Source organism: Capra hircus, chromosome 22 (assembly GCF_001704415.2).
Source record: "Capra hircus breed San Clemente chromosome 22, ASM170441v1, whole genome shotgun sequence".
In the NCBI taxonomy this organism is placed as follows: domain Eukaryota; kingdom Metazoa; phylum Chordata; class Mammalia; order Artiodactyla; family Bovidae; genus Capra; species Capra hircus.
In genome coordinates this window covers 36,782,907-36,795,249 of record NC_030829.1, presented here as the reverse complement: position 1 = coordinate 36,795,249, position 12,343 = coordinate 36,782,907, and the positions used below count along the sequence as shown (strand labels likewise).

The 12,343-nt window shown below is 39.6% G+C and overlaps 1 protein-coding gene across 3 annotated transcripts in view; it reads right to left on the bottom strand.

Moving 5' to 3' along the window:
- The window catches only part of ADAMTS9 (ADAM metallopeptidase with thrombospondin type 1 motif 9), a 162,397-nt gene that overhangs the window by 116,364 nt on the left and 33,690 nt on the right, over nucleotides 1–12,343 (bottom strand). For all 3 annotated transcript variants that reach the window (XM_005695759.3, XM_005695760.3, XM_013973544.2), the window contains exons 9-11: nucleotides 9,840–9,986; nucleotides 8,317–8,458; nucleotides 4,447–4,554 (exon numbers count right to left, since the gene is read on the bottom strand). In XM_005695759.3, coding sequence (XP_005695816.1) covers nucleotides 4,447–4,554; nucleotides 8,317–8,458; nucleotides 9,840–9,986 — 397 coding nt within the window. The remainder of the gene's footprint in view (nucleotides 1–4,446; nucleotides 4,555–8,316; nucleotides 8,459–9,839; nucleotides 9,987–12,343) is intronic.

The following is a 12,343-nucleotide window of genomic DNA, read 5'->3' as shown; positions in this document are numbered from 1 at the left end:
CTGCCCTATTGGACAGAGCAGATCTTAAGGGGACATAGCTTAGCAGGCAAATGGTCTGGTGTCGTGGGGTGGCCATTCTACAAATAAATTGTGACCTCGGATGAGTCACTGAACTCTAATTCCATAGCTGAAAAATGAGAACCTATCTGCCAAAGTTGTTTTGAGTTTAACATGAGACAATGTATGGAAAGCATCTAATATACAGCTGAGGACACAGGAGATCCAACTTGAAAAAGGTTTGTAGTAATAACAGCAAATATTTACACTTAATAGCACTTAATAGTTGCTAGGCACTCAATAATAATACTACATATACATACTACTACTCTAAGTATTATGTACGTATTAACTTACTTAATCCTCATAGCATAGTATGAAATAGGTATTGCTATTATCCCATTTTTACAGAAAAGAAAACAGAGGCACAGGGGGTTAATGTCAAACATCTGTTAAGGAGCTGAGCTAATACTGAAACATAGACAATCTGGCTCCAGAGTACACACTGTTAACTGTGATATATGCTGTCCTCCTACTGTTAGCAAATGGGAACAATTTTTGATATCTTAAACAGACTGAGATTTAAAACCAAGATTAATGAGATGGTGAGGTGACGTTGACAGTCTGAGGTGTCTACCCATTATCATTCTGTTCTTCATCCTTCTTAACAATCTACATTTCCCTGGATTCTTGTATAGGTAGAAATGGTCAAAGAAATGTTAGCAGAATTCATTGGATAAGATTTCTGGGATGGTACTTTTGCCTCTTTGCACCTTGTCCTTTGGTTTCATTCTGCCTGGGACTCAGATTCAATGGCTGGAGCTATAGCAGCTATTTTGTGATGTTGAGGATGATGGCCATTTGCATATGATAGTAGAACAGAAAGCAATTAGGAGCCTGTGTCTCTTATTTTGTACACCTACAATGGCAGCTCCATGACCTGCTTACATCTGACTAGTTTTTGCATGTGTGTGTGTGTGTCAGAAAAAAAGCCAATTTTCTTATACTACTACAATTCAATCTGACCTGAACAAAATTCTTAATTAATATACAATTGAGATTACAGCCAATGCCCAAATTCAGCCCTCAAATCTTGATATCAAATACACATTTTATAAATTCTACAAACTAAAGAGAATATTCCTATGGCTAGTCATAGACTCTAATAATGAGAAGTTGTTTGGAAATATATTTTTTTTCCTCACAACACTTCAGTCTTTAGTCTGTTGGCCTCTCTATTCTATAGACTCTACCTTCACACAAGAACAATATTCTTCAAAGTGACCATAATTCTCATTAAGTATTACCATAAACCAGAGCAGAATAAGAGCATAGGTTAGTTAACAATGGATTAAAATGTCCTTATAGGGACCCTTCTTAAAAGAAAACCTAAATAAAACTCATCTGCAACTTAAATATTTCTTACTGATATGACCACTGATGGGGGTTCAAAGGGAAGGGAGAACCTCAGAGGAAGAGGGAAGAACCTGAGGTGAAAGAGGCTGGAAGTGGGGACTGTTTGGCAAACACGTATCAAGTTAATCTATTTTACCAAGAAACTAAACAAACAATAATTATATACTAGAAAAACCATTATATCATAACAAAGCATTAAGCAACTGGTGGAGCTGCAGCCAAAACATAATCGGTGTTTCCTAAAAGCACCCAGAATCATTTAAATGATATTTTACATAAATGTTTTTCTAAAGAGACTGGAAGAAGGACTTGGAGGTCAATTTTGTCCCAAAGAAGCTTAAAATACAAGAGTTTCAAACCTCAGATTTACAAACAGGGTTAAAATGAAAATGTTAATGGACTTAACAAGAGAATGGAAAAAATAAAGGGACATGAGAGAGCCATTCATCAAAATAACATTGTGTCAGCAGTCCAAGACAGATTACTGCTGAGGGAGCAGGGCAGAGAGAAGAGAAAGGAAAAAAATTTAACCTAGCAGCAAAGGGAGTCAGAATTTGCTAGAGAAAAGGATAAGGTTTTACTGCCAATTTGATGAAAACAAAACAGAATGGAGAAACACAGAACATTTGTGCAAACATATTCACCATCTTATTTGTAAAATGTATAAATGCTCTTCTGGGAAATAAACACACAAACAGCCATGTCTTTAATATAAGCTACTAGCCTTAGCCACTTTACTAAAAGAAATTAAAAATGTACCCATCATGTTCTCTGCATAGCTGCTTTTCTGAAAGTGTTCAGACTCTGCCCTTTGCAATGCCTTGAAGTCTCTTGCTTTTGCTGAACAAACGCTTACAAGGTAAATGTGTTTTTGAAAGATCTCCCCAAATCCCCCATTTATCAGGTATGAGATTATACTATAATCTTTTATCTTCTGCTACTGTTACAGAAGATTAGAAAAAGACACAATAGACATCTCAAGTACTACATGGAGCTTGGTAGCCTGTACATGACTATTTTACTAAATACAATTCATGTCATCATATGATTGACAGTTCTTTGTTAAGGTTTTTCCATCAGTAATATGTATCAGATTTAGACATAATAGGTGGATATATCAGATTGACTAAGAACCATGACACAATACCAGTGATATCTTTGAGCTCAAACAGACTCAATTTAAATGAATAGTTGGCTGGTTCCAACTCAGATCAACTAACTAAGTTGTCAACCATATCTACTGTCATCTCCCATCAACTGATAGCAGCTGTATGGGTGACCACATATAGAAGGACGCTGAAGCTACATCTTCATTGAGGAAGAACGAGTGAATTCTGATGGCTGACGTGGAAGCCTGGGAACCATATTTCCACTCAAACCTAAGACTCTTTTGGCCATCAACAACACACTGAGTTAAATGTTTTGCAAAAAGTGAAAGGTTCACTCTGACCAAGTAGATATATTTCTTTCTAAGTGAGTGAAAGTGGCAGTGAAAAAGTTGTTATGCTAATGTCCTTACAAAGTTTTGTTAGGCTGCTCTTGCAGAAAGCTGTGTTCTCAAATGCTAAGGTCCTAGCTGTAGAGAAGTGAGACCAGAGCTGACAGAGTAACCAAGCTAGGTCAAGTACAAAATCATCTTCACTGCAACTTTATAAAACCACTCTAATAAAATTTAAAAAAATTGAAATTACTCTAAGAGATGAGTGGATAAGCTATTAGTTCTCCTACTTGACCACAGAGACTTCAAGAGCTTGGTGAGCTTGAGTTATAGCCACACCCTGCAGCTGCGGAGCCTGCAACACCTTCAGACACAGAAAACAAAGAAGAGAAATGGAGAGGGAGAGAGGGGTACGTGTGAGGACTCCACCCAGAGTGAGGCTGAATGACCTTGGGCAAGTCAGACTCTTGAGAGTCCCTTGGACTGCAAGGAGATCAAACCTGTCAGTCCTAAAGGAAACCAGTCCTGAATATTGGTGACGGACGGGGAAATCTGGCATGCTGCAGTCCATGGGGGTCCCAAAGAGATGGACATGACTGAGCGACTGAACTGAATGGAAGTCACTTCTCCTCTGTGTTCCCTATCTATAAAATCAGGGATGGGATAGGTAAGTTCCTCATCTCTGAGAACCGTTTCCATGAAAACACTGGGAGCTACTGATTCCTAAGAAAAACAGAAAATCAGATGAGAACAAAATAATCAAAGTGAGTAAAGTGGACGATGAGAAAAGTGAGGAGAAAGCAAAAAACTTAAGTAAGGAGGACATGAGACTCAGATATAGTACAGGGACTGCATCACAGCGAAGTGACAGAATACCATTTTCTTTATGAATTTAAAAATCAGGTTCATATCTAAAACTTTTGGTAAGTAAATCCTTAACATACTACCTTTTTTTTTCTTAAAAGATAGACACCAGGTGCAAAATGTTACATTAAAAATACTTGTAGCTGTTGGGATGTTGTTATCACTAGGCTATACAAGAAGCAGATTTTGTTTGGTTACTAACAAATAAATGGGAACTATTATAACTAACTCAGAATTTGGATTTGCAAATAACCCGGGTGACATCACAGCTCCATTAAGTGATCAGTACTGCCTGGGAAAAGCCTACTATGCAAGTAGTGAACACAGTAAGTCTTTCTGTATTTTCTTGAATTTAAGATATTCCAACAACTTAACAGCCTTTTCCACTGCCACTCTAAGAGAGAGAGAGAGAGAGAAAAGGTATGTACCTCACATTAAATGTTCCCATAAATTGAAAAGCACATTGGAATTTCAAAAACATTAAAATGAGAAAAATATGTCTAATAAATTGAGGAAATAATGATAGCTATGTCCCTTGTGTCAGTATTAGGGTGTAAGGTAAGTCTGCACAATTTTCAAGAGCAAAGTTGAACCTCCTACCTCAAAAAAGTATTATGCATGCTGAAACACACTGCGTTATCTTATGTTCTCAACAATGGTAACTGAGCCTACAGCCCAGATCTTGCCCACATCTGCCCCAAGACAGAAGAACAGATCGGGGCATTACTTGCCTTTCCAGGCTCATCACACTCGGTCCCATCAGCCCAGGGCGTGTGCTGAGTTCGGCAGCCTTTGTGCGCTCCATCCACGTTATTGCACCAGAGCCGTCTACACTGCATCTGCGCAATTCAGTTGAAGACAATTCAGTGACAATGTGATTCAGTGATATCAAGCAAGGCAAGGGTTGCTTTCAACAAACGTTTTGCCGCTGATGTAGAGTATAGGTTAGAGAGGGTTTTTTTCTTCTTGGTCTGATAAATGATAAAATATTCCAATGGATTCAGAGAGCAGCCCACAAGACACACTTCTATGCCTGGTAGGGTCTGCAGGGATGTCAGAGGGGAACTACTGTGCAACAGGAACATACAAGATGCCATTTGGTCCTAGTAATGTCTCCCCAAATTACAGATGAGGAAACTGAAGCTGGCAGAACAAAGGGCAGGTCAGTATCACAATGAAAATTCATGATGTGAGTTTAGGTTTGCAGTGAGCTATGACTGGCAAATAGATGGGGAAACAGTGGAAACAGTGGCTGACTTTATTTTTCTGGGCTTCAAAATCACTGCAGATGGTGATTGCAGCCACTAAATTTAAAGACGCTTACTTCTTGGAAGGAAAGTTATGACCAGCCTAGACAGCATATTAAAAAGCAGAGATATTACTTTGCCAACAAAGGTCTGTCTAGTCAAGGCTATGGTTTTTCCAGTGGTCATGTATGGATGTGAGAGTTGGAAAGAAAGCTGAGCACCCAAGAACTGATGCTCTTGAACTGTGGTGTTGGAGAAGACTCTTGAGAGTCCCTTGGATGGCAAGGAAATCCAACCAGTCCATCCTAAAGGAGATCAGTCCTAGGTGTTTATTGGAAGAACTGATGTTAAAGCTGAAAATCCAATACTTTAGCCACGTGATGCGAAGAGCTGACTCACTGGAAAAGACCCTGATGCTGGGAAAGATTGAAGGCAGGAGGAGAAGGGGATGGCAGAGGATGAGATGGCTGGATGGCATCACTGACTTGATGGACATGGGTTTGGGTGGACTCCGGGAGTCGGTGATAGACAGGGAGGCCTGGCATGCTGCAGTTCATGGGGTCACAAAGAGTCGGACACAACTGAGCAACTGAACTGAACTGATGATTGGAGAGAAGGTTTTGATTTCTGTTGTGATTAGTTTTGGTTTGACTTGATGTTAAAACTGGTATTTTTTCCTACTAAGCCATACATATTATGTCAGAAGAAAGAAGGGACAAAATATCAGTAATAATGCAGGCATGTAAAAAATATGAACAATAACATAATGGATACCCATATGTCCACCTCCCAAATTAAGAAAGAAGACACTTCATGGGCCCAGCCTTGCACGCTCATTCTCAATCCCAATCCCTTCTCTTTCTCCACATAGGTAACCATTGTTCTAGTGATGCTCACCGTCTCACCATTCCCATTGCTTTTACTGTGTGTGTGTACATGTGCTCAGTCATGTCCCACTTTGCGACACAATGGACTGAGTCTGCCAGGCTTCCATGTCCATGGGATTTTCCAGGAAAGAACACTGGAGTGGGCTGCCATTTTCTCCTCCAGGGGATCTCCTCACTGAGGGACCAAACCCATATCTCCTGCATTGGTAGGTAGATTTTTCACCACTGAGCCACCTGGGAAGCCCACTGCTTTCACTACAAATGTTTAAATATCTACCGATAATGTACAATACTTTGGCTTTAAACAAACAATGCTATTCGCTATTTCAGAACATACAGAGGCATCCTACAATTTGCTATTTGTTTCCTCTATGCACTGTGATTTTTAGAGTTGTCCAAGTTGATATATTTAGCTCTATTTCAGGCCATACAATTTTTTTTTCTTGTAGTGTAGCTTGTTTTATTTATGCCACAAATATTTCAGAGAAATTACAAAATACTCAAATGGAGAGAACACAGAAACCACAATTTTTAGGTGTCTACTCTGTTTACATTGTGTAATCTCAAGGCAAACTACTCATATATACATTTAGCTTCAAGACACATATAAACGTAGCGAATCAGAATGTACTCTGCTCTGCCGCAGTGAAGTGAAGCACAACTCTTGAGGACAGTGAACAAGAAACACGCAAAACATGGAAGAGCAAAACTCAACTCCAAAGCAAGGTAGGAAACCAAGGAGTTGGACTTCAAATACACTGCAGAGGCCCAGGGTCTCCTACACAACCTGGAGCTGACCAGGTGGGCTTCTCAGGTTGTGGGTTTCCACATGGAAGAATCCCAGTGCTTCACCTGGGGACAAGGGGAGAAAACCAAACTCTATCGAGAAAATGCCTTCAGACAGTTTTCAAGTACAGACTTCAAAGTACTTCACTCTCTTCTCTGGAACGTAGATGATAGAGGACATGAAGAAAGTTTAACTGAACGGTAGGCATCGTGGAGTCGCAAAGAGTCAGATACAACTGAGTGAATGAGCACACACACACAGGCATCATGTCCTACCCAAAGGGAGAAGACGGAGGGCAGGCAGGAGCGGGGCATCTGTGTAGGAGCTGGGAACATCAGGAGCGCCCGGCAGGAAGCGGCCTGGCTCAGAGATGAAGAGTCTGCAGCGAGAGCCTGCACAGGTGTCATGTCACTAGCCCCAGGGACACAAATGTCCTTAGCCAAAAAAATAACTGTTCCCATGATGATAAGAAGAAACCACAGTCACAGAAGAAAAATTCAGAAGGGACTATTTTTTTGTTAAATAGAAAAAAAAGGTTTAAATTACCCAGTCTTTTCTGAAGCTCTTCTCCCCCTTGTACACTGAGAAAATACTCAGTAAAATAATTCTTTATCCTTGTATTTTAATTTAAAATTATAGCTGGAGCATGTTCCCATGTATAGTCACTTTTCAATTTTTGTATAATAATATTTCATTAAATGAAGATGGTGCAGTGGTCAAGAATCCACCGGTTAGTGCAGGAGATGCAAGAGGCTCGGGTTTAGTCTCTGGGTTAGGAAGATGCCCTGGAGGAGGAACTGTCAATCCACTCCAGTATTCTTGCCTGAGATATCCATGGACAGAGGAGCCTGGTGGGTTCACAGTCCACAGGGTCACAAAGAGTCAGATGCAACTGAGCAAGCATACACATTAAGTTTGCTTAACCTTTCTATTCTTGTGCTTGTAGGTCACTCCTAATGTTTGCTATCATGAATAACAGGGAAATGAACATAATCATGGATACATTTTACATAAAATATTTTGTGATTTCCATGGAATCACTGCCCACCAGCTATCTCTGAACTTCTCCCAGAAAAACACCCAAAGGAATAGAATGGGGCATCCCATAGAAGAACAGTTCTGCTAAGCCTCTTGTTAACCACTGGATCATATCATTGGTCCAAATGTTCATAACACATACATCAAAGAATCACACACTTGCCAGCTGGGCTACCACCAGAAATGATTTCAAGCCCCAGGCAGTCATAGGACATGGTCTTGACAAGCTAAAACAGGGAAACAGTTTTGTCTCATGAGTTACTGAATCTAGAAGAGTCCCTATAATAAGTCTTCTGGACAGCTGGTGGGAAGAAAAAGGAGACACAGAGGAAAAAGGGCTGAGCTCTGTCATTACCAGCTCTGTGACTTTGTCCCCCACTGAGTCTCACTTGCCCACTTACAAAATAAAAACCATAATGGTATCTTCCTTTTGGGCTGAGAGTGAAATGACAAAGTTCAGGAAACATCCAGTGCTGAGAACTATTGCTGTTTATCCCCATCATCATCATTACTATTACTCTTAATAGTCAATGGACCACTCAATGAGTGGTATATGTTAGCATGAGAATCCAGTGGAAAACTATGAATAAAAAAAAGTTCACAATCCAGTTATGAGGGTAGATAGAGACCCCAGACACTTACCATATATGGGCACACCTGAGAACCTGGTCCAAAAATCAATTCACATTGTTTATTCACGTTGTAGAGGAGGCCTGGCAGTTGATGAGGCAAAGGATAGGGTCTGTATTCAGGTTCGTTAAGCAAACATTCACCGTAACCAGTGCTGTGGGAAGCAGAAAAATGCAGGCGGTAAGGGCAGTGATAAGATGTGACTGTCAGAGTCTCCAGAAGACAGTGCAGGTCATTCTGTCATGTTAGTGGTAGCAAAGATCATTCTTTTGTTGTTTTGCTTTTGCTCTATTCTTTTCATCCAAACTTGAGTCCAGAAGCTGAAGTCCTACTTTTTGGTGTATACTTGTTTTGGAACCACTGGCTACACATACAACACGTATGCATGCACGAATGCTCGCTCACTTCAGTTGTGTCCGACTCTTTGTGACCCCACGGGCTGTAGTTCCCCAGGCTCGTCAGTCCTTGAGACTCTCCAGGCAAGAAGACTGGAGTAAGTTGCCATTTCCTTCTCCACGTATACAACCAGGGGGAAATATATACCTGCTTCAGCCTTTATCACATCTCAGGGCAATTACTCTAAAATGTTTATTTTTTGTCATCTTTTCCAATGGAGTATAAGCTTCTTAGGGGTAAAAGCTTGTTTTGGGTGAAAAAGTTTGTTTTTCACCCAAATATGGGATCCTGTCCATAGCAATCCGTGTTTAGTAAATATTTGCTGATTGAATGGGTAAGTGAATAAATGACTACAGTAAGAAACACTTTAGATCATTTAAAAAAAAAAAAAAAACCCAGCAACCTGCCAGTTCTTCCATGTTTCTGCAAACACATCTTCTGGAAAATTCACACCCAGTGAGTTCTGATTAACAAGCCCCCTCTTCCCTGTGGCTGGGGAAATATACACCCAGTGACCTTGGGATAATCACTTAACCTTCTGTACATCTGGGAGAGAAGAGCAATAAATCTGTGACACAAGGATATTGTATAAAGTAATTGTATCCTTGGGCATCCTGGTGGGAAACTTAAAATAAAAGCAAAAAAGGAGAAAGAGGGAAGGAGATAAAGAGAGACAGAGAGAGGATGTTTTTAATTCAACAACATGGAGGTCTGTGCAATTTTCATCCACCCTGTAATGTTCTTTGGGGATGTCTCACTTCCCTATCTCTTTCCAACCCCAAATTACTAACTTAGAAGCACATAAATATTTGCCTTCCTTCATCATGTTATCGCATTCATGGTCTCTTTCCCAAGACCTGAACAGATTTCATAGCTTTACCAAGAATGAAGCAACATTTACATATTCTTTTTAAGATCTCAACATTTTCTTCAGCTCAGTCTGCAGTCTTCTAAGTGCTGGCGAGGACATGAACTACACAGATGTCAGAGAGTATTTTTCTTTTCCCTCCTCCCAGGAATGTCAACAAAAATAACAACTCAAAAGGAATGCTTGACTCTACGTTTTCTTTCCCACAATGAGTTCACTGCATGTAGGTCAGATACTAGCATGAAGGCTGTACTCAAAGTTCGAGTCTTACTCTAAAAATTCAGTGATATATTTTCGACTACACTTTGACCACATCCAGGGGTTGGTGTTGAAGTTCAATGTTGGGGCCATGACATGCTGGGGGCTCTTGATTCCTTCTTCTTTGCACTTATTGTTGTCATCATGAGGCATGTTGAACCTAAGGCCGAGAAGACAATGATAAAAAAAAAGTTAATAAACAATAAGGGACTGAGCTGTTATAATTGCTCTGAGAATGCAGCTAAGAGAAAAAATTTAACAGACTACTGCATTATGGATAAGAACCTGAATCCTGGTGAGCAGAACAAAACTTACTAGAGGATTAAAGGTAGAGAATAGAATAAAACATATTTTTGACTCAACTGAATGTAAAGTGCCTTTGATGTAAAAAAAAAAAAAAGAAAAAGATGTGAACTGGGCCATTATTTGGCTTAGCTGCATTTTGTGGAATTGCAGAGGCTCTGCATGTGCTGTAGCTGGTGCTAGAATACAGTAGTTGGAATTCCTAACAAGCTGTTAAAGGCCAATTTATAGAGTCAAGAATTTGGCAGGTTATGATAACACTATTCACATAAAGAGTCAGTCAAGTGTCAAAACCTGAAGCCAAAAGCTTTCTAATGAGAGGCTCACGGTGGGTCTTGGCATCTCCTTTTTGGGTCAGGTTGACAGACGCTAAAACCATGTAAGTATACCACTATAGAGCTATACAAAGTTCGTGCACAATAAAACCCATTAAGGAAAGCTGCAAGCATGGAAACCAGAGGCGTGCCAATGCAGTTGGCTTAACTCAGAGATGGCAAATAGTTTCAAGCTTCACGCCAATGACAATTGATTGGTACTGGCTTCCTGAAAATCTGGACACAAAAGAATTCTTAAACTAATCCAGGTTCCACCCCAAAAAACGGCTATGATGGAGTGCCAACGTCCTCTTGGGTCTGGGAGGGAACTCAGCAGCAGCATTAACACATATTTGCCATTCTTGGCTTAGAGAAAGGAAGTGGGGGAAAAAAATGACAGGAAGCATTTCTCAATCCAGAAACATCAGTTCTACGAGCCACATGCCTTTCTCAGTCAGATAATTATCCACTGGGCAACAACCTCACAAGGCTCTCCTCTCTGGATGACTATTCCTAATCACAAAACTGATGTATCTGACTAACTTGGCATTTAGGGAGAAATTCCCCTGACTTTACTTCATATCTTTAGATATGAAAACAAGAAAGTCAGACAGAAATAAACTGACTTGCTTTATATAAAAATAAAAGCTGGAATAAAAGTCTGTGAGGTCCATCCCAGTAATTTCTCATGTTTTATTTCCTTTTTCTTTTAAAACCTTAGGCCCCTCAATAATTGCCAGATGGGAAAACTCCAACTCTCTTGGTTGGACTTAATAGTAATGGATGTGTAAGAGTCTATTTTCTTAAAGAAATGACTGCCCAGAATTCTAAAGCCCAGATGCAGGTTCAGTGTAATGCCTCCATCAACAAACCTAATACAAGAAAAGCTTTCAAATCTTGCTTCTTTCTCTCTGGTGCAAAGGAGCTGGTGTTTATTCCCCATGCCAACATGACTCGGTAAAATCCAGTTTATTTCATCATGTAAACAGAAAACTTTTTTTTTCATTCAAATGTCAGGCACGTTTTTTCATAGCAGGGGTTGTATAACAATAATCCTTCATCAAGCACTTACTAAAAAATAATTAACAAGACTTTTTTTAGCATTCACAATGTACTAGCCAGTGTGTTAAACGCATTTGATGTTTTATTTAACTTAATTACTTATTTGACCCAATGAATAGTATGCTATTACTATTCACATTTTACAGAAGAGGAAATTGGGAAGTAGGAGGTTTAACTATTTGATCAAGGTCACATGGTTATTAAGTGAGCTAGAACTGGAGTTTACTTCAGTCTAATACCTCCTGTTTTGGAATATATACAAACTGCATTCTCTCTTGTAAGGCAAGATATGGACAATTTTTCAGGAACACTGTGTAAGGATTTCTGTGTTCAGTAGAGACTCAATTACTTCCCCAATTCTTCCTGACTCTTAGATTCTCAGTGTCTATGAAGCTGGTACAAGAAGGCAGGAGCTATTTTTGAAGCATCCAATGATGCTCAACAAATAGAAGGTTGGTTGCTTTTTCCTCCGAGCAGCTCTCGGATTTTATCAGAAAGTCATGACCATAACAACTTAACATTTAATTTTGAAAAAGTTAATTAGAAAATTTGTCAGAGAATATGGTAGGAAATTAAAAAAAAAAAGATTTTCACTTTTCTTAACATAAAAACAAAGTTACCTCTAGGAAACAAAGTGCCAAAACAAAAATAATTCACTAACAGGCTAGGAATACAACTTTCTGTTTAAGCCACAACTCACATCATTCACCGATTACTTGATTTCTTACTTCCTGACACTTTTGAGATAGGGTGTATATGTTGTTTCCATCTTATAGGAAGGAAAATAGCATATATTTTCCTCAAGTCAAAGGGAATGTTGTAACAATTCAGTCCAGAT